Raw genomic sequence first — 26,918 nt, forward strand, 5'->3', positions numbered from 1 at the left:
CTTCTGCAAATCACGTCTTCCGGTGCCGGGCAGACGTCGGCCGGGTGGCCTAACCTTCCGCATGCGCGGTTCATATCCGTTTGTCGACGGTAAAGCGTACACCATAGCACAGGCGGTCAAAATTATTCTGCAGCATCCTCTTGCGGCTTACTCTTGTAATCCACTTGGCAGTTTCGGGAGGTCGCGCGGCTCACAACCCCAATTCAATTTTCTAACCGCCAGCTTGCGGACACGAGCCAGCAGACAAGATTATCTTGAATTTGCGCAGATTCCTTTACCTTTGTTCACTTGTTAAACTGACGTAAATGTACGAACACCAGTGAAGTCCCTTTACCAATGCTTGTTGACATTTCATTAATTTACATGCAGCCCTATAGTGAAAATACTTCAATGTGGTTTAAAGAAGTATTTCGCTCTTGAGTAAGCAGGTTTATTAGACAAATGTTCAAATACCAGTAAATACAGATCGAGAAATACCTGGTAAGACCATCCGCGTGACTTGCCTTGGCTAAGTATGGCTTGCGTTTTACGTTGTGCTAATAAATTTCCAAATACACACCCACACAAACTACAGTAAAGCTTATTTTTAAACACTGTTATTGCCATTGTGAAGAGGCCCTGTCGTCCCGAATACAGCATACAACCTTTGTACGTCGACTTTCGGCGACCATTTCATGGTTTCATTAGTCAAATGTTTTGTTCTTTTATCGCGTGCACTATGAAGAGGGCGGGACGTCCTGAAAAGGCATCGGGGTTTGTCCACGTCGATACTTCGCTGATAATGTCTGCCTTCAGGACTTCTATCTCTTCGGGTGTCATCAGCTTCGCCGCTGGGTTCAAAGACATTTGGATGTCTGAAAAATGATACATGCGAGCAAGATAAGCGAACCGTGAATGTTGTGAATAAAAAGTGACCTTATTTCGCCAGAGGGGCGAAGCACTGGCCGCGATAGCAAGGTTTAGCTCGGCCGGCGAACTCCTCGGACGCGAGATACGCTTGTGAACTAAATTTTTTCGCTCCTTTAAATGTACACAGAAGAGGAAAAGAACAAATCCTTTGAAATTTAGCGGTGAATGCGAGAGAAGCGCTTCGTCGCACCTCTTTGACGTACCGGATCTATGATTTCAACAGCGTTCACCGCATTGAAAAGTACGCTTTGTTTGGGAGCTCACTTGACACACGTTTTGCCTCTACGACGAGCGAAGCGCAACTGACCGTGGTCCGGAGCATATATAGATATTGCATGTGCACGCTCTTCTAAGCTCTCCCATTGCTTCTCTACTTGTATCCCGTGGCAGTCTTCCCACACTTCAGGCACATACATGTTCTTTTCCACTTTGGAATTTCTAATGCTAACGAATTAAAATGGTTTCGTCTGTGTTCGGAAGTTACTCTTCAGAAGCCACTTACCTCGAGAAGAGGCCTGGCATGTCATAAAAGGCACAAAAAGAAAACACGTGAGGCAACGACGCCTTGAAATTTCCGCACCAGCAAGCCGTGACGTCATTGATTCTGATGGTGTCTGTTAGGGCCTAGTTTGTTGTTTATCTCCGAAAATGGGCTAGATCGTGCTCTCAAGAAGAAAAAGGCTGACCGTATCAAGTTTCAGCGTTTTTCGCTGAGCCAATGCGGCACATACGCGCACAAATACGTTGAAATACGTTACGTCACGCTGACATACCGACGCTGCGGTTTCGGCGGAAAAAGAAAAAAAAATAAGATTTTGACCTTCATCTTTGCGTTTAATAATCGACCTTATAGAGAGTTTTAGATGAGGGGCCCCAATAGTTTCGGGCCCCGAAGACCTTTGTGGGTGTTATCGTTGGGGCATGCAGAAGTAAAGAGTTTAGAATAGCGCTTTGCGTTTGCGGATAGCGTCTTGCGCTGACAGCGCCACTACGGCGTCAAAGAAAAGCTATTAGAAATAAGAAAATAAAATAGACCATTTCATGACAGGAATGGTAATTTTGACTTGCGTGCATTCGCGTTTAGCTTAAATTTAAAGGTTATTCTGTAAGCAACAAACAATTAGTAGCGCTTAGTTTTGAGCAAACCAACTTTACTTGCCTTCACCAGCCAAGCTTAGTCGTGTTAGGCCTAAGAGCCATAAAATCTACAATCGAATTCGGAATTAGGGGAGTCTAATGAATCACTCTTCATAACACACGCAAGGTGAGAGAAAGCGATGACCGCAGTCACTTCTCCTAGCCTGCGAACTTCACACGTTACAACGAATCGAACCCAGTTTCGCGCTAGGTTGGAGCCGTCGCCTCGGTGGGTGCTACGATGTTTGGTGACGCAAAGCTTTTGGGGCCGCTATTTGGGCTCTCGCTAAATCAGTGAAATAGCGTTCCCAACGCAAACCCCAGACGCAGTACGCGTCTCGCGCATGCGCAGTGGTTTCGACGCTATTTCTTTGGTACCCCAAAACGTTTGGGGCCCCTATTCTAAAACTATCTAATGCCGCAAAAAAATGACGAAAATATAGTTTTCAAAGAAGGCTTCATCAGTCTAATAAGAGTTAGTATTTGTCTTTGGAGTTCCTTCAGGAGTGGTTTAGTATACTGAGTAGGGCGCGTAACGTCTGATGCTATGCCCGTAAGGAGCACTGCCGTCGGCACCAGCGAAATTACACTACTTTCAGATGAGGTACATCTGAGTGAGTAATTCCTTCAAGATCGTAGAGCCTGGTCTAAGCAAATTTTGGCGTTTCAATAATACAGCAACACCATAGCATATGCACGGCACACATAATCGCATCGAATTCATGTACAGTCGAATTCAAAAGTCTAGAGACCATGGAATATGCAAAAAAAAATATTCGCACAGCCGTGCAAAGTGAAGTTGTATAAAAAGCATGGCGCCGGGTGAAGGAGGCGCACATGCGCAGTACACTTGATTTCAACCTTTACGCCTAGGCTTTGAAGAAAAAAGAAATATAGCGGCAACTCTGGTCGTTAGAGCTTTGCACTCGACTGTACATGTGTTGTCGAGCACGGTTTCTTACTAATCGTAACCAACCCACCTAATCGTCTTAATATATATATAACATGCGTGTGTGTGTCTGTCTGTGCAGACCATCACTGCGACAGTGACGACAAAATTTCGCCTTCGTTGCCCATGTGATTGCTATTGAAACTCGAGTCGTCCCGGTTCGTTTTAGTTCCTTGATTTATTTACCAATGGGGTTGAACGTCCTAGAAGAATTACACTGGCTTTGAGAGACGCTGTAGTGAATGGCCGCTGATGAACTTTGCAAATTGGAGGTTCCTCAACGTGCAGCCGAAGCATGGCATACAGCCGCTTTTGCATACCTCCTTCGTCTGTGTGCGGGTACCGCGAGCGGGAGACCAACCCGCAACCTCAGAAACGGAGATTGGGAAGCCGCCGAGGCATTTTTCGGTTGCGCTCTTATTTTTGCGTGGTATGCGGGAAGTTCAGTCAAAGAGAAGTTTGTTTGCTGAGAGCACGAAGAGTAGCAAGGGCAGCTGAACGTTTAAATCCGAACAAAATGTGCGCCGCACGTTACACTTTGGGGCGCCACCTAGTTGGTGAACTTTCATCCCGACCAAGCATTAATACGGCGTTCGAGAGACGTCCCGAAAATCGCACTGAAACGTGATTAACAAAAAAAAGCAGAATCGTCTCACTTCTTGTTTCACATCTGGGACTCCTGAACTATTTACTGTTGGGCTAGTTTGTGAAGCATAACGATAATAAGACAGGCGTAAGTACACGCGTATATGTGCATATATAGCACGGCTCCTCCACTGACTGTTGGTAGTGGCACTCGCCTTGCCTCTGCTTTCTGCATACTATAGTGTACGTTTTCTGCGTCTGCCTAGCAAGAGTTTTGTGGGAATCTACGAGTTGGTACACGTAAGAGTACCAATCTTGCGTAAGGCAGAGCGCGACGCTGTCTTCACGATACTGGGCAATGGGTGCTGCTAGGCTATACAGGCAGCGTTTATGGTTGTTCTGAAATCACCACAGATGCGAACCATGTTTCTTTTTTACTTGTACGATTGGAACTGCTCATTCCTATTGGTTACTGGTGACAATATGCCTGCCTGTTCCAACCCGTTCAATTCGGCTTCAACTTCGGCTTCAACTCGGAGGTCAGAGGTCGTATGGCACCGGCCTCACTTTGTGCAACTCAGGCTGGACTCCGTCTTTGATGTAGAATTTCATCGGATGATTCTTGGATTCAACCGAATCTTGGCTGAAGCAGTTCAGGAAACTCGTCTAATACTCCATGTCTACATGTTTAAAGGGCCTTTTCTGTCATGCCAAGAAACGACATTGGCAAGAGGGCGAGTTGTTGAATGAAGCCTCCTTCACAGAGGCTTGGCCCAGTGCAGCCGGTGACAATCAATGTGCTTAGCATCGTCTTTCTACGCAACTCGGCTTGCAAGTACAACCGTCCGATAATAGGCAGCGCGTTCCCTAGGTGACAGCTAAAGTCTAACCCGCACTTGAGAAGACGCGGCTAGCTGGAGCGATACTTGACATTCACGTCGCGTGATCACCAACGTAGGTGGTCACGTTCAAAGGAACGCCATACCAATGAACGATCCTACGGAGGGACGGAACAAGATGAGCTTTTTGTGCTTGGTGGACGATAAGAAATTGTCGGGATGTCGCAGTCTCCCGTTTAAGCACAGTGCTGTCAAAAATTAGAGCATGTCTGCCGCTGCGCTGCCTGCGACATGGCATCTGACGCCTTGTCTGTGAACGGTACTACTTTTCGAAGTGGCCTTTCCGCCCAACGCCAAAACACCGTTAGGCCCTGTGAAGGACGTCTTTGTCACGATGCTCGCGATTTCCTAAAGTGAACTGTCTCAATTTTGCGGCTCTTGCATGGCTGCATCAGTGTCCTTTAATACTTCTTTTCTGGCCAGGAAACTTCCTCCGAAATTTCGCTAGGGACAGAAAGTGCCTCGAGAGGCGTCGACGTAAGTAGAATAGCATCAACCTAGCGAGCTTTGATGGCTGATGTTGCGCGATGACGCGAATGTTTCATCAGGAAAAGTGCGTCTCCCACACTGATTTAAACGTGTTTGCATATTAAACATGCAACGGATAGCTTTAGGCGAAATAACTTAACGTGCGGCGCATTTGTGCTTATGTCATTCACCACGGCGTTGTGTGATGCACCTGACCAGCCAAGTCTCATTGCCCTCAAAAAGAACGTTATGGTCAGCCCTGTCGCGGGATGGCAGTTCTTCGTGCCTTTCTTCCATAGTGTTCGTTTATGTCCTTTGATGGAAATGAAATGACCTACTCTCTAGATCTGCAGTGTCGCAGCCGACTAGCCGAGACCCCAGTCCTGTCTCAGGTAATCTAGGCGGTGCCCCGTGGGCAGGAGTTGGTACAACGGGTCTGCAGGGCCGCCTTCTGTGGGGTTCCAGGAGAGTGATCCCACAGTCTCCGGTCCAGGCTCCTGCAGTTGCTGCTGCGGGTCATCCTGGCATGAAAAAGATCAAGATGGTGGCCTAGTATGAACCAGGACATAGTTCACATGGTTCAGAGCTGCCATGTCTCCAGGAGCATCAGTGGACCTCACGTCATGTGGATATCACCCCCTGCCCGATCCCACAGAGACACCAGTCCCGGCTGCATACGGTTTTTGAGGGCCTTCAAGGGCCATTACTCTTTGGTGGTGGTGGACGCCTTCTTGAAGTGTGTGGAGGTTATACCTGTCAGCACTCCATCAGCAAGCGCGGCCATTCCGGCGTTGTGACAGGTCTTCGCCACCCAGAGGTTGCCGGACGTCATTGTGTCCGAAAATAGTCCCGCTTTCGCCAGCACAGAGTCAGTACTGTGCCTGGCTGACAAGAACGGAATCCGCCGGATGATGGCTCCACTGTTTCACCCTGCTTCAAACGGTGAAGCCTAGCGGGCGGTGCAGACCATCAAGGGCAAGCTCAAGAAGAGCCAGGCTGGAGGTTTCTGGACGCAGGTTGCCCGGGTACTGTATCAGTACGGGGCCACGCGCCACGATGCCACTGGCCGTGCCCCCTGTGAGCTCCTACTGGGTGCGATGGTCAAGACTCCCTTGGACGTCTTGCATCTGGACCTCCGATCCACAGCGCCCCTGAAGCAGCTGAAGCAGAAGCTGGCTGTTGACCGAGGGTGCCATCCTGGGCCGTCGTCGGAGTCGGAAGCTCCAGTCTTCGCCAGGAACTTCCGTCGCTAGGAACTTCCGTCCTGGCACCCTCGTCCGCCGGACAGGTCGTAACTCCTGCTAGGGCTTCATCTCTGCTCGTCCACATGCCGAGCAGGACCACATGACACCAACACACCGACCATTTTAGGCCTCGCCTTGGGACCTGGCTGGTACCCTCATCTGCCGCTTCAGAAGACCAGCCCGCAGGAGGACCAGCGGCAACACCAGCCGCTTCCAGTGAAGTATCACCAACCTCGGAGGCGGCAAGCGTTGCTAGTGGTGTGGCACCCGTTGGGCCGGTGTCAAGTCCGGCACCACTCTCAAGGCCGGCCACTGCGGGTTCTCCGGACTGAGCGAGGCTGCTTCAGGCAGCACCCGGCGTTGCCACACCCGGTCCGTCTACACCGGTGCCGAGGCGGAGTACTCGGCCACGGAAGCCGCCGGACCGTTACTCGCCTGGATAGCAGGCACCGTCGACTCCGCTGGGACGGGGGCAGAGCCTTATACATTGAGCCTGGATGTATTTTGTTTGTAACGACCAAACAAACTGGGGGTAAGGGGAGTAACGAACATATGATGCTCCCTCGGGAATAATCTTCATTGCCCACCAGACTAGGTGGCCTGCCAGGCTCGGTGGGCAACATTGGTCACCGCACCAAATAAACACCCATGAGCACAGCTGCTCGGTGATCAGACATCGCTCGTCACCACCCCGCTGCGGAGCGTCCGTCTAACGGAGGCTGCCCCGATCGAGCCCTCCCTCGTTCACGAACCCGGGTGGATGGCAACATAAGCCTTATTCTTTTTTATGGTTTTTTTTATATCGCATCTGAGGCACAGTAGAAAAAAATTATTTTAAAGGGTTCGTGGAAAGGAAGTGATCTATGCCGCAACGTATCCACTTGTTTAACCAAAAAGCAGCAGGGCTGAGATGATAACGCACTTAGTAGATTGTAACTTCAAACAGATATCCTGCCAGTGGACAATACGGCTCACTGGACGAGGCTATTCATTCGGCTAAGACGCGGAAGAAAGCCGGCAAGCCTTCAGAAATCTTCGAAATGGCGTCTGCGTTGAGCTTATATCGCTCGCGTTGAAACGTCACAACAGTTTAATTCAGTGTACACACGTCCGCACGAACAGCCTCTTTGGCAACAAGATGTTCTTGGCACATGCGAACACGTTTCCAGAAAAAAATGAAGCCTCTCGGCGCGGAAGGGCTCGCTTCCACTTCTCTCGTAGGTCCGCGTCAATTTAGGTAAAGAAAACAGAACAGAACCAACACGTTGGTACACAACAAATGTAGGCATTGTCGCTGTCGCAAAGCATCGCTATCAGCGCAAGGGAGGAGTTGTAGATTGCTCAAAAATTAAAATACGAACTGAAACAAACCGCAACGAACTCATTTTACGTGTAATTACATGCAAGTGCGACGTGTAATTGATTTGTAGCCGGTTGCAAATGTGGAATAATCCCCGCGTGTGTATGTTTCGGGGTCTGAATTTACCCGCTGTTACAAGTGCATGTGGACCTGGAAACGAAACAGTGCATTGGAGTACAGGCAAACTTCGTTATAACGGAGTTAAAAGAGGAACCAAAAGTACTTCGTGTTATCTATCACTTCGTTATATCTGTCAGTAATATCTTAACCCGCCGTGGTTGCTTAGTAGCTATGGTGTTGGGCTGCAAAGCACGAGGTCGCGGGATCGAATCCCGGCCATGGCGGCCGCATTTCAATGGGCACGAAATGCGAAAACACCCGTGTGCTTAGATTTAGGTGCGCGTTAAAGAAGCCCAGGTGGTCCCAAATTTCCGGATTCCTGCCCACTACGGCGTGCCTCATAATCAGATCGTGGCTTTGGCACGTTAAACACCATAATTAAATAAAATTTATTTACTTCAAGATATGCTCAATTGGTGGACAACTTTAAACATAGGTAGAAAAAGATGGGCTTACAGCCTGCGGAACCGCTACAGGGCACATATGCGGCGAAATTTTCATGGAACCGTAAAATAACCTTCGGCCTGCACAATGCCGGACTTCTTGACATCTCACGTGACTGCCTCTACAATAGCTGCTTCCTGTTTCCATATGATGGTCTTTTGATTGCGCCTTCCACTTGGCTCGATTTGTGAAACCAGAGTAACAACCACGTGGTCGAGAAAAACAGCTGCACGCTGCGGCGCGCTCCAAGGGTACGTTCGATTCGCCTGCACCACTTGAACCAGTCCGCGAAATGCTGCACCCGGCCATTCGTTTCAGCGGTGCATCAATGGCGCCCGCAGAACCACAACGATCGTTTCAAAAGGTGCAGAAAAGGTGCAAGGCTGGTTCATGATTTTGCTGAACCTGCTCCACTGTCGGTGCCGACTTGGTGCAGGCATACAGGTGCGAAGCAGCGGCGCAGCAGACGATGCAGCACAAGGGCGCGAGCACCGTTAAAACCCCGCTTGCGCACGTCTGATGTGTCTACGCAACTGTGGTGTGTATTAACACCCCAGAAACCGATCATACCTGCAGTTCAGGACCTCTCAAACTTACGCACTCCGCGCACATAGTCTGACATGGCATAACGCCTAACCCGCCTCTGCACCTTTGCATTCGTTTCGAGTGTTTCACTGGGCCTGCACCTCTGGAATCGAGCTGCACAGTTTCTAAACTTCTCGTGAACCACCGTGAACTGGTTCGCAGTGGTGCAGGCGAAGCGAACAGACCCCAAGTCTATGGCCGCCGAGCAGCACGTGGCACACAGTAAGGCAAGCCGACTACGCAGCTGATTCCGGCTGACCCACCGCGAGCGCCTTTAGGTGGCTCCCGTGTGAATGATGCCGACGAACCTCGCCGCGCCCGCTGCGTTGGGCCGACTCATGGCCTCCGAAATCGCATCAGCGCAGATGCGATCTTGGAGGCCACGCCTAGCGGCACCAGCCTGCGCTGCGCGCTGCAGTGAGACAGAGATTATCCCGCGATGGTTGAGCTTACGTGCAGCTACACTTAATGGTAAGAAGGACCAGTGGGCTACAACTTCAAAGAACAGCAGTTGGCAGTCAAGGCACACGAACCCCTGCGAGATTTTTACTCCTCCAGCTAATCACAGAAGCAAAAAAAAAAATAGTCGTCATGCGACCATTTCAACATGGCGTCGTACTTGATACCTCCGGAGCGTCTGCTGTTCTTGAAGAGTCTTTTCGTCGGCGGTAATGGTGAGTTGGGTAACAGACACGGACAAAGTTTATGGAGCCTGAGCATTTTACTCCTCAAAAGTCCACGAAATAGTTCATTTCACTGTTAACCTCGATTTACTCATGAAACTTCACTGCCAACTGGAGCGAAACATTACAATAAATAGTTGCAGCGAATCAACTGTTTTATTTAAGTTCATTAAACAATTAGGCTTTCACCGTTCGGCTATAACAGACGAATGAAAACTTACAAAATTACGCCTTTATAATTTTATTTTTGTGGTTAGCACCTTACTTAGGTAACAGAGAATGTTTGAAGTATGAATTACTTGCAGCCTCGCGGAGGAACAGGGGCTGGTGGTTATGAGGGCGTGGGCGGAGCTTGACTGCAGACTTGAGTTGTATCGGATTATAGTGTTGCTCGACAGTGTATTCAACGTGGAGGTTTAAAACTTCTGCCTCCGATGTTTGTCCTGGAACATACGCTCTAGGCTAGAGCCAACATTCTCTGCAACCTTGCGAAATTCCACCATACACTCTCGAACAAACTTCTCATTTCCCTGGTTTTTGGTCATTAACATGTAACTTGCAGCAGTCTCATTCCGGTTCGGTGCATACTGGTCGTTTAGGTATGAAAGTGCTTCCTTCTATCTGAATTTGTTCGGCTTTCGATAGTTGCAGCTACAAGCTAGCACGCGTATTCTTCTCGTGGCGACGTTCACGTGCCAGGCAAAATGAACCAGTCTGGCCTTAGTACGTAGAGACTAGGAACCAAGCAAATTGAGCACGTGTCGGCGTGCAGTCGATTACTTCGTCTCAAAGAGCGCATTTGTTGGCAGTGAAGCTCTCCCTCTGGCAGCATGCTAACACATCATTTCGAATTCTCCTGTCTCCTAGAACAATAAATCAATTTGAAAAAAAAATACCCTTGCAGAACGCGTTCTTGAGGGCGCTTTACAACTGCAAGCGTAGAATAAAAATACGATTTGTCACGTAGAGCGGCCCTTTAAAAAAATATTAAACATCAATGAAGTGAAAACTTCGTAATGTGGGTGCCTTTTACATTCGTCAAAAAAGTACCGCTGTAAATCTACTTCACAAGGTTTAATTGACACTGGTATACATAGGCGTTTCATCTTCAAGTACAATAAGCCGCACCCATGGCAAAGTATTGCTAAGTACTAGGAAGTATTGAACATGAGTGGCTGAGCTTCTCGTGTTCATAACCACAGCCAATGCCGCGTTAGTCACGAGTTCAAAGATTCGGGACTCATGCTATAGGACATGAAGAATCGACGAAAGAGCGAGTTAGTACTCACTCAGGATGGTTTCGACGCTTTCCTTTTGCGGCTTTCCATACAACAGCTCACAGGTTTGCGCCGTCAGGCCCGAAGTCTTCAGAATATGTCGGAGATAAGCCAATCTTGCCTGATCGCTATCGAGGTCTTGGCTGTTTGGCACAAAACTTTCGAAGAACTAGAGTATTGAAAGCATCAAAACACGGATTGAACAAGTACCCTCAAAAATCTGTACATGAAAACGAATAAGCGCATAGCTTTGGCCTATTATTCCACGCTTTATAATAATAATAATAATAATAATGATGCTTTATTGCTCTTCAGATCCTGTTATATTCAGTGCCACACCTAAACACGCAGTGCCAATAAGAGGGCAGGCAGATGAGGGCAGTCTCTCCGAACAAGAAGTCAGATATTCCAGGACACTCTGAAATGTTAGAAGATAAGTAACAACCTAAAAAACATAAACTAAGAGAGCAATGTTATCGTTTTAGTCATTCCATGCTACCTGCTACGACCCTCGCCCTCAACCAACAGCGATTTTATTTCTTTACAGTAGGATAATTGTTAAGAATGGAAAACCCTCTCGCCGGCATGTTCAAAGTAGAAAAAAAAATAAGCGGACACTTGATAGTCATTTGAATTTCCTCAAATTCAGCCAACGCATGCGCTAGAAAAATTTCTTAGGAATACTGTTGTCATTGTCACAAAGCCTACACTACCACATTTCGTATATATCTGGTTCTCTCTGTAACTTTAACTCAAAAATTTAGCGTACTTGTTTATCTTTCTCCGGTGACCGCTTTTGACCGGCCACGCATTGTTAAACGTTATCGCCAAGCCAAGCGCAAGACGCGCCTTCGTGATTTGGAACTTTCGCGAATGTTATCGTTCATTGTATCTGTTGTGTATGTCCTCGCTGAACAATGTATTATCAGACGGCATGCACTACACGAATTGTGTAGTAGTTTCTCGAGAGCACGCGGGCACGAGCGATTACACCAGAAGCTTCGATGAGTGACGCATAAAAGCAGGCGCGCTTGGCCAGAGCTCCTAGTCCAACCGCCGTATTCAGAAATGCCACTTCACTTGAAGCTCATGCTTGACTTGATTAAATGACGCCTGTTGCAAACGCGCCAAAGATGCATATTCCGTTTGTTTCGGTGCGTTCGCGACAGGCGTCATCAAAATCAAGTAAAGCATGGGCTTCAAGTTGAGATGCATTTCTGAATACGGGGGTAAGTGGTTCTCGCTTGACCCGCTGCTCAGATTCCGGACATCGCCGGCTGTGTTCGCCGCTACCGTTGTGCATTGAGTATAACTTGTATTTGTGGGCACCGGCCAATAAAAAGTTTCGTTATTCACAGTTTCGCTGCTGTTTTCTTCGTCGCTGTTGCGCCAAAATATCAAAGTCCAAAATTATTATTGAAATAATGTGTGCACTACATATTATTCGCAAAAATATGTATTCTTGCCTAATTGTCACGTGCCTGTTCTGGAAAAACAAGCGGGGATCGAAAAACCCGAAACATTGGGCTATGTTTAGGCATGACAAGGGAGACGGCAGCGCTGCTTCCAAACATCCAGCACGTGGCAGCCCTCATGTAAAAATCCTTCTTGTTTTCAGAAAAAAAAAATTGAAACCTACATCCAACATCGCAAAATTTGGTTGCAACTTGGGCATTACCGCATGGTTTTGTGGTAGGGCCATGCACATCCATTAGTGAAATGCGGAAGCTGGATTTGGGGCTCCCGAATTAAGGGCGAGAAGACGCGGTTTGGATGGTTAGGTATGCGTTTTGTTTCTAGCGCAATTAGCGCTATAGTTTCTTTTTTGCACGTGTATCACGAAGAAAATATGACGACTATTTGGTATTGCACAGGGTTCCATCCTTGGACCACTACTGTTCCTAATTTATACTAACGATCTTCCCTCGCTTATGAACTCCCTTATCCATCTGTTTGCTGGTGATTGCGTCATTTTCAGAGAAGTTGCCAATGCTAACGATATTGAATTACTTCAGCCGGACCTTACCACTATAGGGAACTGGTCCAATGAATGGTTAATGGAGCTAAACATTAACAAATGCAAAGTCATGCGCGTTTCTAGGAAAACATCTACAATACCGTCGTACTACATTAACAACACGTCGTTGGAATCAGTTTCTTCATATAAATATTTTGGTGTTTACATCACTTCTAACCTAAGCTGGACTCTTCATACTGAGAACATAATTAAAAACGCTAAACGCATGCTTGGCTACCTACGTCGCAACTTTTCAACGTACCTACTAATTTGAAACTTTTGTTATAAAAACTTTACTACGACCCAAACTCGAATATGTGACGCCGGTATGGGACTCTGCTCATGAAAACCCAATGACTAACCTCGAGATGGTTCAAAATAACTGTGTACGTTTTATTCTTGCTAACTACAACCGCACAGCGAGTATAACTAACATAAAATCTAATCTTTGCCTCCCATCGCTGGCATCTCGCAGAAAGGTGTCTCGTATTTCCCTCTTCCACAAGTAGCACCATCATCATATATACTCTACGAGATCATCTCATCCCCCATCCAATTTAGGTATTCCGTCGCATTGATCATAAGTACAAAGTCGGCATTTTGTCATGCAACACTAAATGTTTTTCACAATCATTCCTGCCGCGAACCTCACGTGACTGGAACCATATTCCCGCCGAAGTTGTAGGCCTTATTATTATGAACAGTTCCGTCAAGCCTTCGCTAATATTGTATATACAGGTGCCATTTAAACACTCATGTAACTAACTGTATGTGTCTTCTTCATTATTTTGTATTTACCACCCACCATCTGTAATGCCCTTGCCCTGAGGGGTATAATAAATGAAAAAAATGAACAACCTATCGCGCCAACTTCGGTCCCTGAGTATGAGGAACAAGTTATGTGCCGCTCTTCAATGAACCACTTTCAAGCTCACTTCGGACACCGGGTATGTGACCACTTCGATCCTCTCTTCAAGTTTCTCTCATGTCAACTTGAGACACTGGCTATAAGGAACCGGGTATGCACCGCTCTGCACTGAACTTCCTTTAACCTATCTGCGGACACTGGGTACGTGGCGCACTTCAATAAACCTCTCGCGCCAACTTGGATTCCCGAGTATGAGGAACAGATGTGCCGCCCTTCAATGAACCTCTTTCACCCTTACTTTTGACGCCGGGTATGTGAGCACTTCGATTCTCTTTTCAAACTTCTCATGTCAACTTAGATCACTGGGCATAAGTAACCGGGTATGCGTCGCTTTGCAATGAACTCCCTTTAACCTGACTTCGGACACTGGGTACGTGGAGCACTTCAATAAACCTCTCGCGCCAACTTGGATACCTGAGTATGAGGAACAGATGTGCCGCTCTTCAATGAATCTCTTTCACCCTCATCTCGGACGCAGGTTATGTGACCACTTCGATCCTCTTTTCAAACTTCTCTCATGTCAACTTGGGTCACTGGGTATAAGGAAACGGGTATGCACCGCTCTGCAATGAACTTCCTTTAACTTGACTTCGGACACTGGGTACGTGGAGCACTTCAATAAACCTCTCGCGCCAACTTGGATCCCTGAGTATGAGGAACAGATGTGCCGCTCTTCAATGAATCTCTTTCACCCTCATCTCGGACGCCGGGTATGTGACCACTTCGATCCTCTTTTCAAACTTCTGTCATGTCAACTTGGGTCACTGGGTATAAGGAACCGGGTATGCACCGCTCTGCAATGAACTTCCTTTAACCTGACTTCGGACACTGGGTACGTGGAGCACTTCAATAAACCTCTCGCGCCAACTTGGATCCCTGGGTATGAGGAACAGATGTGCCGCTCTTCAATGAATCTCTTTCATCCTCATCTCGGACGCAGGTTATGTGACCACTTCGATCCTCTTTTCAAACTTCTGTCATGTCAACTTGGGTCACTGGGTATAAGGAACCGGGTATGCACCGCTCTGCAATGAACTTCCTTTAACTTGACTTCGGACACTGGGTACGTGGCGCACTTCAATAAACCTCTCGCACCAACTTGGATACCTGAGTATGAGGAACAGATGTGCCGCTCTTCAATGAATCTCTTTCACCCTCATCTCGGACGCCGGGTATGTGACCACTTCGATCCTCTTTTCAAACTTCTCTCATGTCAACTTGGGTCACTGGGTATAAGGAACCGGGTATGCACCGCTCTGCAATGAACTCCCTTTAACCTGACTTCGGACACTGGGTACGTGGAGCACTTCAATAAACCTCTCGCGCCAACTTGGATCCCTGAGTATGAGGAACAGATGTGCCGCTCTTCAATGAATCTCTTTCACCCTCATCTCGGACGGCGGGTATGTGACCACTTCGATCCTCTTTTCAAACTTCTCTCATGTCAACTTGGGTCACTGGGTATAAGGAACCGGGTATGCACCGCTCTGCAATGAACTTCCTTTAACCTGACTTCGGACACTGGGTACGTGGAGCACTTCAATAAACCTCTCGCGCCAACTTGGATACCTGAGTATGAGGAACAGATGTGCCGCTCTTCAATGTATCTCTTTCACCCTCATCTCGGACGCAGGTTATGTGACCACTTCGATCCTCTTTTCAAACTTCTCTCATGTCAACTTGGGTCACTGGGTATAAGGAACCGGGTATGCACCGCTCTGCAATGAACTCCCTTTAACCTGACTTCGGACACTGGGTACGTGGCGCACTTCAATAAACCTCTCGCACCAACTTGGATACCTGAGTATGAGGAACAGATGTGCCGCTCTTCAATGAATCTCTTTCACCCTCATCTCGGACGCCGGGTATGTGACCACTTCGATCCTCTTTTCAACCTTCTCTCATGTCAACTTGGGTCACTGGGTATAAGGAACCGGGTATGCACCGCTCTGCAATGAACTCCCTTTAACCTGACTTCGGACACTGGGTACGTGGAGCACTTCAATAAACCTCTCGCGCCAACTTGGATCCCTGAGTATGAGGAACAGATGTGCCGCTCTTCAATGAATCTCTTTCACCCTCATCTCGGACGCCGGGTATGTGACCACTTCGATCCTCTTTTCAAACTTCTCTCATGTCAACTTGGCTCACTGGGTATAAGGAACCGGGTATGCACCGCTCTGCAATGAACTTCCTTTAACTTGACTTCGGACACTGGGTACGTGGCGCACTTCAATAAACCTCTCGCACCAACTTGGATACCTGAGTATGAGGAACAGATGTGCCGCTCTTCAATGTATCTCTTTCACCCTCATCTCGGACGCAGGTTATGTGACCACTTCGATCCTCTTTTCAAACTTCTCTCATGTCAAGTTGGGTCACTGGGTATAAGGAACCGGGTATGCACCGCTCTGCAATGAACTTCCTTTAACTTGACTTCGGACACTGGGTACGTGGCGCACTTCAATAAACCTCTCGCACCAACTTGGATACCTGAGTATGAGGAACAGATGTGCCGCTCTTCAATGTATCTCTTTCACCCTCATCTCGGACGCAGGTTATGTGACCACTTCGATCCTCTTTTCAAACTTCTCTCATGTCAACTTGGGTCACTGGGTATAAGGAACCGGGTATGCACCGCTCTGTAATGAACTTCCTTTAACCTATCTGCGGACACTGGGTACGTGGAGCACTTCAATAAACCTCTCGCGCCAACTTGGATCCCTGAGTATGAGGAACAGATGTGCCGCTCTTCAATGAATCTCTTTCACCCTCATCTCGGACGCAGGTTATGTGACCACTTCGATCCTCTTTTGAAACTTCTCTCATGTCAACTTGGGTCACTGGGTATAAGGAACCGGGTATGCACCGCTCTGCAATGAACTTCCTTTAACTTGACTTCGGACACTGGGTACGTGGCGCACTTCAATAAACCTCTCGCACCAACTTGGATACCTGAGTATGAGGAACAGATGTGCCGCTCTTCAATGAATCTCTTTCACCCTCATCTCGGACGCTGGGTATGTGACCACTTCGATCCTCTTTTCAAACTTCTCTCATGTCAACTTGGGTCACTGGGTATAAGGAACCGGGTATGCACCGCTCTGCAATGAACTCCCTTTAACCTGACTTCGGACACTGGGTACGTGGAGCACTTCAATAAACCTCTCGCGCCAACTTGGATCCCTGAGTATGAGGAACAGATGTGCCGCTCTTCAATGAATCTCTTTCACCCTCATCTCGGACGCCGGGTATGTGACCACTTCGATCCTCTTTTCAAACTTCTCTCATGTCAACTTGGGTCACTGGGTATAAGGAACCGGGTATGCACCGCTCTGCAATGAACTCCCTTTAACCTGACTTCGGACACTGGGTACGTGGAGCACTTCAATAAACCTCTCGCGCCAACTTGGATCCCTGAGTATGAGGAACAGATGTGCCGCTCTTCAATGAATCTCTTTCACCCTCATCTCGGACGCCGGGTATGTGACCACTTCGATCCTCTTTTCAAACTTCTCTCATGTCAACTTGGGTCACTGGGTATAAGGAACCGGGTATGCACCGCTCTGCAATGAACTTCCTTTAACCTGACTTCGGACACTGGGTACGTTGAGCACTTCAATAAACCTCTCGCGCCAACTTGGATCCCTGGGTATGAGGAACAGATGTGCCGCTCTTCAATGAATCTCTTTCATCCTCATCTCGGACGCAGGTTATGTGACCACTTCGATCCTCTTTTCAAACTTCTCTCATGTCAACTTGGGTCACTGGGTATAAGGAACCGGGTATGCACCGCTCTGCAATGAACTTCCTTTAACTTGACTTCGGACACTGGGTACGTGGCGCACTTCAATAAACCTCTCGCACCAACTTGGATACCTGAGTATGAGGAACAGATGTGCCGCTCTTCAATGAATCTCTTTCACCCTCATCTCGGACGCAGGTTATGTGACCACTTCGATCCTCTTTTCAAACTTCTCTCATGTCAACTTGGGTCACTGGGTATAAGGAACCGGGTATGCACCGCTCTGCAATGAACTCCCTTTAACCTGACTTCGGACACTGGGTACGTGGCGCACTTCAATAAACCTCTCGCACCAACTTGGATACCTGAGTATGAGGAACAGATGTGCCGCTCTTCAATGAATCTCTTTCACCCTCATCTCGGCCGCCGGGTATGTGACCACTTCGATCCTCTTTTCAACCTTCTCTCATGTCAACTTGGGTCACTGGGTATAAGGAACCGGGTATGCACCGCTCTGCAATGAACTCCCTTTAACCTGACTTCGGACACTGGGTACGTGGAGCACTTCAATAAACCTCTCGCGCCAACTTGGATCCCTGAGTATGAGGAACAGATGTGCCGCTCTTCAATGAATCTCTTTCACCCTCATCTCGGACGCCGGGTATGTGACCACTTCGATCCTCTTTTCAAACTTCTCTCATGTCAACTTGGCTCACTGGGTATAAGGAACCGGGTATGCACCGCTCTGCAATGAACTTCCTTTAACTTGACTTCGGACACTGGGTACGTGGCGCACTTCAATAAACCTCTCGCACCAACTTGGATACCTGAGTATGAGGAACAGATGTGCCGCTCTTCAATGTATCTCTTTCACCCTCATCTCGGACGCAGGTTATGTGACCACTTCGATCCTCTTTTCAAACTTCTCTCATGTCAAGTTGGGTCACTGGGTATAAGGAACCGGGTATGCACCGCTCTGCAATGAACTTCCTTTAACTTGACTTCGGACACTGGGTACGTGGCGCACTTCAATAAACCTCTCGCACCAACTTGCATACCTGAGTATGAGGAACAGATGTGCCGCTCTTCAATGTATCTCTTTCACCCTCATGTCGGACGCAGGTTATGTGACCACTTCGATCCTCTTTTCAAACTTCTCTCATGTCAACTTGGGTCACTGGGTATAAGGAACCGGGTATGCACCGCTCTGTAATGAACTTCCTTTAACCTATCTGCGGACACTGGGTACGTGGAGCACTTCAATAAACCTCTCGCGCCAACTTGGATCCCTGAGTATGAGGAACAGATGTGCCGCTCTTCAATGAATCTCTTTCACCCTCATCTCGGACGCAGGTTATGTGACCACTTCGATCCTCTTTTCAAACTTCTCTCATGTCAACTTGGGTCACTGGGTATAAGGAACCGGGTATGCACCGCTCTGCAATGAACTTCCTTTAACTTGACTTCGGACACTGGGTACATGGCGCACTTCAATAAACCTCTCGCACCAACTTGGATACCTGAGTATGAGGAACAGATGTGCCGCTCTTCAATGAATCTCTTTCACCCTCATCTCGGACGCTGGGTATGTGACCACTTCGATCCTCTTTTCAAACTTCTCTCATGTCAACTTGGGTCACTGGGTATAAGGAACCGGGTATGCACCGCTCTGCAATGAACTCCCTTTAACCTGACTTCGGACACTGGGTACGTGGAGCACTTCAATAAACCTCTCGCGCCAACTTGGATCCCTGAGTATGAGGAACAGATGTGCCGCTCTTCAATGAATCTCTTTCACCCTCATCTCGGACGCCGGGTATGTGACCACTTCGATCCTCTTTTCAAACTTCTCTCATGTCAACTTGGGTCACTGGGTATAAGGAACCGGGTATGCACCGCTCTGCAATGAACTCCCTTTAACCTGACTTCGGACACTGGGTACGTGGAGCACTTCAATAAACCTCTCGCGCCAACTTGGATCCCTGAGTATGAGGAACAGATGTGCCGCTCTTCAATGAATCTCTTTCACCCTCATCTCGGACGCCGGGTATGTGACCACTTCGATCCTCTTTTCAAACTTCTCTCATGTCAACTTGGGTCACTGGGTATAAGGAACCGGGTATGCACCGCTCTGCAATGAACTTCCTTTAACCTGACTTCGGACACTGGGTACGTTGAGCACTTCAATAAACCTCTCGCGCCAACTTGGATCCCTGGGTATGAGGAACAGATGTGCCGCTCTTCAATGAATCTCTTTCATCCTCATCTCGGACGCAGGTTATGTGACCACTTCGATCCTCTTTTCAAACTTCTCTCATGTCAACTTGGGTCACTGGGTATAAGGAACCGGGTATGCACCGCTCTGCAATGAACTTCCTTTAACTTGACTTCGGACACTGGGTACGTGGCGCACTTCAATAAACCTCTCGCACCAACTTGGATACCTGAGTATGAGGAACAGATGTGCCGCTCTTCAATGAATCTCTTTCACCCTCATCTCGGACGCCGGGTATGTGACCACTTCGATCCTCTTTTCAAACTTCTCTCATGTCAACTTGGGTCACTGGGTATAAGGAACCGGGTATGCACCGCTCTGCAATGAACTTCCTTTAACTTGACTTCGGACACTGGGTACGTGGCGCACTTCAATAAACCTCTCGCGCCAACTTGGATACCTGAGTATGAGGAACAGATGTGCCGCTCATCAATGAATCTCTTTCACCCTCATCTCGGACGCCGGGTATGTGACCACTTCGATCCTCTTTTCAAACTTCTCTCATGTCAACTTGGGTCACTGGGTATAAGGAACCGGGTATGCACCGCTCTGCAATGAACTCCCTTTAACCTGACTTCGGACACTGGGTACGTGGAGCACTTCAATAAACCTCTCGCGCCAACTTGGATCCCTGAGTATGAGGAACAGATGTGCCGCTCTTCAATGAATCTCTTTCACCCTCATCTCGGACGCCGGGTATGTGACCACTTCGATCCTCTTTTCAAACTTCTCTCATGTCAACTTGGGTCACTGGGTATAAGGAACCGGGTATGCACCGCTCTGCAATGAACTTCCTTTAACTTGACTTCGGACACTGGGTACGTGGCGCACTTCAATAAACCTCTCGCACCAACTTGGATACCTGAGTATGAGGAACAGATGTGCCGCTCCTCAATGAATCTCTTTCACCCTCATCTCGGACGCCGGGTATGTGACCACTTCGATCCTCTTTTCAAACTTCTCTCATGTCAACTTGGGTCACTGGGTATAAGGACCCGGGTATGCACCGCTCTGCAATGAACTTCCTTTAACCTGACTTCGGACACTGGGTACGTGGCGCACTTCAATAAACCTCTCGCGCCAACTTGGATCCCTGGGTATGAGGAACAGATGTGCCGCTCTTCAATGAATCTCTTTCACCCTCATCTCGGACGCAGGTTATGTGACCACTTCGATCCTCTTTTCAAACTTCTCTCATGTCAACTTGGGTCACTGGGTATAAGGAACCGGGTATGCACCGCTCTGCAATGAACTTCCTTTAACCTATCTGCGGACACTGGGTACGTGGAGCACTTCAATAAACCTCTCGCGCCAACTTGGATACCTGAGTAGGAGGAACAGATGTCCCGCTCTTCAATGAATCTCTTTCACCCTCATCTCGGACGCAGGTTATGTGACCACTTCGATCCTCTTTTCAAACTTCTCTCATGTAAACTTGGGTCACTGGGTATAAGGAACCGCGTATGCACCGCTCTGCAACGAACTTCCTTTAACCTATCTGCGGACACTGGGTACGTGGAGCACTTCAATAAACCTCTCGCGCCAACTTGGATACCTGAGTATGAGGAACAGATGTCCCGCTCTTCAATGAATCTCTTTCACCCTCATCTCGGACGCAGGTTATGTAACCACTTCGATCCTCTTTTCAAACTTCTCTCATGTCAACTTGGGTCACTGGGTATAAGGAACCGGGTATGCACCGCTCTGCAATGAACTTCCTTTAACTTGACTTCGGACACTGGGTACGTGGCGCACTTCAATAAACCTCTCGCGCCAACTTGGATACCTGAGTATGAGGAACAGATGTGCCGCTCTTCAATGAATCTCTTTCACCCTCATCTCGGACGCCGGGTATGTGACCACTTCGATCCTCTTTTCAAACTTCTCTCATGTCAACTTGGGTCACTGGGTATAAGGAACCGGGTATGCACCGCTCTGCAATGAACTCCCTTTAACCTGACTTCGGACACTGGGTACGTGGAGCACTTCAATAAACCTCTCGCGCCAACTTGGATCCCTGAGTATGAGGAACAGATGTGCCGCTCTTCAATGAATCTCTTTCACCCTCATCTCGGACGCCGGGTATGTGACCACTTCGATCCTCTTTTCAAACTTCTCTCATGTCAACTTGGGTCACTGGGTATAAGGAACCGGGTATGCACCGCTCTGCAATGAACTTCCTTTAACTTGACTTCGGACACTGGGTACGTGGCGCACTTCAATAAACCTCTCGCACCAACTTGGATACCTGAGTATGAGGAATAGATGTGCCGCTCTTCAATGAATCTCTTTCACCCTCATTTCGGACGTCGGGTATGTGACCACTTCGATCCTCTTTTCAAACTTCTCTCATGTCAACTTGGGTCACTGGGTATAAGGAACCGGGTATGCACCGCTCTGCAATGAACTTCCTTTAACTTGACTTCGGACACTGGGTACGTGGCGCACTTCAATAAACCTCTCGCGCCAACTTGGATCCCTGAGTATGAGGAACAGATGTGCCGCTCTTCAATGAATCTCTTTCACCCTCATCTCGGACGCCGGGTATGTGACCACTTCGATCCTCTTTTCAAACTTCTCTCATGTCGACTTGGGTCACTGGGTATAAGGAACCGGGTATGCACCGCTCTGCAATGAACTCCCTTTAACCTGACTTCGGACACTGGGTACGTGGAGCACTTCAATAAACCTCTCGCGCCAACTTGGATCCCTGAGTATGAGGAACAGATGTGCCGCTCTTCAATGAATCTCTTTCACCCTCATCTCGGACGCCGGGTATGTGACCACTTCGATCCTCTTTTCAAACTTCTCTCATGTCAACTTGGCTCACTGGGTATAAGGAACCGGGTATGCACCGCTCTGCAATGAACTTCCTTTAACTTGACTTCGGACACTGGGTACGTGGCGCACTTCAATAAACCTCTCGCACCAACTTGCATACCTGAGTATGAGGAACAGATGTGCCGCTCTTCAATGTATCTCTTTCACCCTCATGTCGGACGCAGGTTATGTGACCACTTCGATCCTCTTTTCAAACTTCTCTCATGTCAACTTGGGTCACTGGGTATAAGGAACCGGGTATGCACCGCTCTGTAATGAACTTCCTTTAACCTATCTGCGGACACTGGGTACGTGGAGCACTTCAATAAACCTCTCGCGCCAACTTGGATCCCTGAGTATGAGGAACAGATGTGCCGCTCTTCAATGAATCTCTTTCACCCTCATCTCGGACGCAGGTTATGTGACCACTTCGATCCTCTTTTCAAACTTCTCTCATGTCAACTTGGGTCACTGGGTATAAGGAACCGGGTATGCACCGCTCTGCAATGAACTTCCTTTAACTTGACTTCGGACACTGGGTACGTGGCGCACTTCAATAAACCTCTCGCACCAACTTGGATACCTGAGTATGAGGAACAGATGTGCCGCTCTTCAATGAATCTCTTTCACCCTCATCTCGGACGCTGGGTATGTGACCACTTCGATCCTCTTTTCAAACTTCTCTCATGTCAACTTGGGTCACTGGGTATAAGGAACCGGGTATGCACCGCTCTGCAATGAACTCCCTTTAACCTGACTTCGGACACTGGGTACGTGGAGCACTTCAATAAACCTCTCGCGCCAACTTGGATCCCTGAGTATGAGGAACAGATGTGCCGCTCTTCAATGAATCTCTTTCACCCTCATCTCGGACGCCGGGGATGTGACCACTTCGATCCTCTTTTCAAACTTCTCTCATGTCAACTTGGGTCACTGGGTATAAGGAACCGGGTATGCACCGCTCTGCAATGAACTCCCTTTAACCTGACTTCGGACACTGGGTACGTGGAGCACTTCAATAAACCTCTCGCGCCAACTTGGATCCCTGAGTATGAGGAACAGATGTGCCGCTCTTCAATGAATCTCTTTCACCCTCATCTCGGACGCCGGGTATGTGACCACTTCGATCCTCTTTTCAAACTTCTCTCATGTCAACTTGGGTCACTGGGTATAAGGAACCGGGTATGCACCGCTCTGCAATGAACTTCCTTTAACCTGACTTCGGACACTGGGTACGTTGAGCACTTCAATAAACCTCTCGCGCCAACTTGGATCCCTGGGTATGAGGAACAGATGTGCCGCTCTTCAATGAATCTCTTTCATCCTCATCTCGGACGCAGGTTATGTGACCACTTCGATCCTCTTTTCAAACTTCTCTCATGTCAACTTGGGTCACTGGGTATAAGGAACCGGGTATGCACCGCTCTGCACTGAACTTCCTTTAACTTGACTTCGGACACTGGGTACGTGGCGCACTTCAATAAACCTCTCGCACCAACTTGGATACCTGAGTATGAGGAACAGATGTGCCGCTCTTCAATGAATCTCTTTCACCCTCATCTCGGACGCCGGGTATGTGACCACTTCGATCCTCTTTTCAAACTTCTCTCATGTCAACTTGGGTCACTGGGTATAAGGAACCGGGTATGCACCGCTCTGCAATGAACTCCCTTTAACCTGACTTCGGACACTGGGTACGTGGAGCACTTCAATAAACCTCTCGCGCCAACTTGGATCCCTGAGTATGAGGAACAGATGTGCCGCTCTTCAATGAATCTCTTTCACCCTCATCTCGGACGCCGGGTATGTGACCACTTCGATCCTCTTTTCAAACTTCTCTCATGTCAACTTGGGTCACTGGGTATAAGGAACCGGGTATGCACCGCTCTGCAATGAACTTCCTTTAACTTGACTTCGGACACTGGGTACGTGGCGCACTTCAATAAACCTCTCGCACCAACTTGGATACCTGAGTATGAGGAATAGATGTGCCGCTCTTCAATGAATCTCTTTCACCCTCATTTCGGACGTCGGGTATGTGACCACTTCGATCCTCTTTTCAAACTTCTCTCATGTCAACTTGGGTCACTGGGTATAAGGAACCGGGTATGCACCGCTCTGCAATGAACTTCCTTTAACTTGACTTCGGACACTGGGTACGTGGCGCACTTCAATAAACCTCTCGCGCCAACTTGGATCCCTGAGTATGAGGAACAGATGTGCCGCTCTTCAATGAATCTCTTTCACCCTCATCTCGGACGCCGGGTATGTGACCACTTCGATCCTCTTTTCAAACTTCTCTCATGTCGACTTGGGTCACTGGGTATAAGGAACCGGGTATGCACCGCTCTGCAATGAACTCCCTTTAACCTGACTTCGGACACTGGGTACGTGGAGCACTTCAATAAACCTCTCGCGCCAACTTGGATCCCTGAGTATGAGGAACAGATGTGCCGCTCTTCAATGAATCTCTTTCACCCTCATCTCGGACGCCGGGTATGTGACCACTTCGATCCTCTTTTCAAACTTCTCTCATGTCAACTTGGCTCACTGGGTATAAGGAACCGGGTATGCACCGCTCTGCAATGAACTTCCTTTAACTTGACTTCGGACACTGGGTACGTGGCGCACTTCAATAAACCTCTCGCACCAACTTGCATACCTGAGTATGAGGAACAGATGTGCCGCTCTTCAATGTATCTCTTTCACCCTCATGTCGGACGCAGGTTATGTGACCACTTCGATCCTCTTTTCAAACTTCTCTCATGTCAACTTGGGTCACTGGGTATAAGGAACCGGGTATGCACCGCTCTGTAATGAACTTCCTTTAACCTATCTGCGGACACTGGGTACGTGGAGCACTTCAATAAACCTCTCGCGCCAACTTGGATCCCTGAGTATGAGGAACAGATGTGCCGCTCTTCAATGAATCTCTTTCACCCTCATCTCGGACGCAGGTTATGTGACCACTTCGATCCTCTTTTCAAACTTCTCTCATGTCAACTTGGGTCACTGGGTATAAGGAACCGGGTATGCACCGCTCTGCAATGAACTTCCTTTAACTTGACTTCGGACACTGGGTACGTGGCGCACTTCAATAAACCTCTCGCACCAACTTGGATACCTGAGTATGAGGAACAGATGTGCCGCTCTTCAATGAATCTCTTTCACCCTCATCTCGGACGCTGGGTATGTGACCACTTCGATCCTCTTTTCAAACTTCTCTCATGTCAACTTGGGTCACTGGGTATAAGGAACCGGGTATGCACCGCTCTGCAATGAACTCCCTTTAACCTGACTTCGGACACTGGGTACGTGGAGCACTTCAATAAACCTCTCGCGCCAACTTGGATCCCTGAGTATGAGGAACAGATGTGCCGCTCTTCAATGAATCTCTTTCACCCTCATCTCGGACGCCGGGGATGTGACCACTTCGATCCTCTTTTCAAACTTCTCTCATGTCAACTTGGGTCACTGGGTATAAGGAACCGGGTATGCACCGCTCTGCAATGAACTCCCTTTAACCTGACTTCGGACACTGGGTACGTGGAGCACTTCAATAAACCTCTCGCGCCAACTTGGATCCCTGAGTATGAGGAACAGATGTGCCGCTCTTCAATGAATCTCTTTCACCCTCATCTCGGACGCCGGGTATGTGACCACTTCGATCCTCTTTTCAAACTTCTCTCATGTCAACTTGGGTCACTGGGTATAAGGAACCGGGTATGCACCGCTCTGCAATGAACTTCCTTTAACCTGACTTCGGACACTGGGTACGTTGAGCACTTCAATAAACCTCTCGCGCCAACTTGGATCCCTGGGTATGAGGAACAGATGTGCCGCTCTTCAATGAATCTCTTTCATCCTCATCTCGGACGCAGGTTATGTGACCACTTCGATCCTCTTTTCAAACTTCTCTCATGTCAACTTGGGTCACTGGGTATAAGGAACCGGGTATGCACCGCTCTGCAATGAACTTCCTTTAACTTGACTTCGGACACTGGGTACGTGGCGCACTTCAATAAACCTCTCGCACCAACTTGGATACCTGAGTATGAGGAACAGATGTGCCGCTCTTCAATGAATCTCTTTCACCCTCATCTCGGACGCCGGGTATGTGACCACTTCGATCCTCTTTTCAAACTTCTCTCATGTCAACTTGGGTCACTGGGTATAAGGAACCGGGTATGCACCGCTCTGCAATGAACTTCCTTTAACTTGACTTCGGACACTGGGTACGTGGCGCACTTCAATAAACCTCTCGCGCCAACTTGGATACCTGAGTATGAGGAACAGATGTGCCGCTCATCAATGAATCTCTTTCACCCTCATCTCGGACGCCGGGTATGTGACCACTTCGATCCTCTTTTCAAACTTCTCTCATGTCAACTTGGGTCACTGGGTATAAGGAACCGGGTATGCACCGCTCTGCAATGAACTCCCTTTAACCTGACTTCGGACACTGGGTACGTG

General features: G+C 48.4%; 1 protein-coding gene across 1 annotated transcript in view; it reads right to left on the minus strand.

Moving 5' to 3' along the window:
- Window positions 1–423: 423 nt before the first annotated feature.
- Window positions 424–26,918, minus strand: part of LOC139050568 (uncharacterized) — a 64,199-nt gene continuing 37,704 nt past the window's right edge. The window contains exons 5-6 of the mRNA XM_070527113.1: window positions 10,673–10,829; window positions 424–854 (exon numbers count right to left, since the gene is read on the minus strand). Of these exons, the coding sequence (XP_070383214.1) occupies window positions 688–854; window positions 10,673–10,829 (324 nt within the window). The 3' untranslated portion in view covers window positions 424–687. The remainder of the gene's footprint in view (window positions 855–10,672; window positions 10,830–26,918) is intronic.

Source organism: Dermacentor albipictus, chromosome 10, assembly GCF_038994185.2.
Source record: "Dermacentor albipictus isolate Rhodes 1998 colony chromosome 10, USDA_Dalb.pri_finalv2, whole genome shotgun sequence".
In the NCBI taxonomy this organism is placed as follows: domain Eukaryota; kingdom Metazoa; phylum Arthropoda; class Arachnida; order Ixodida; family Ixodidae; genus Dermacentor; species Dermacentor albipictus.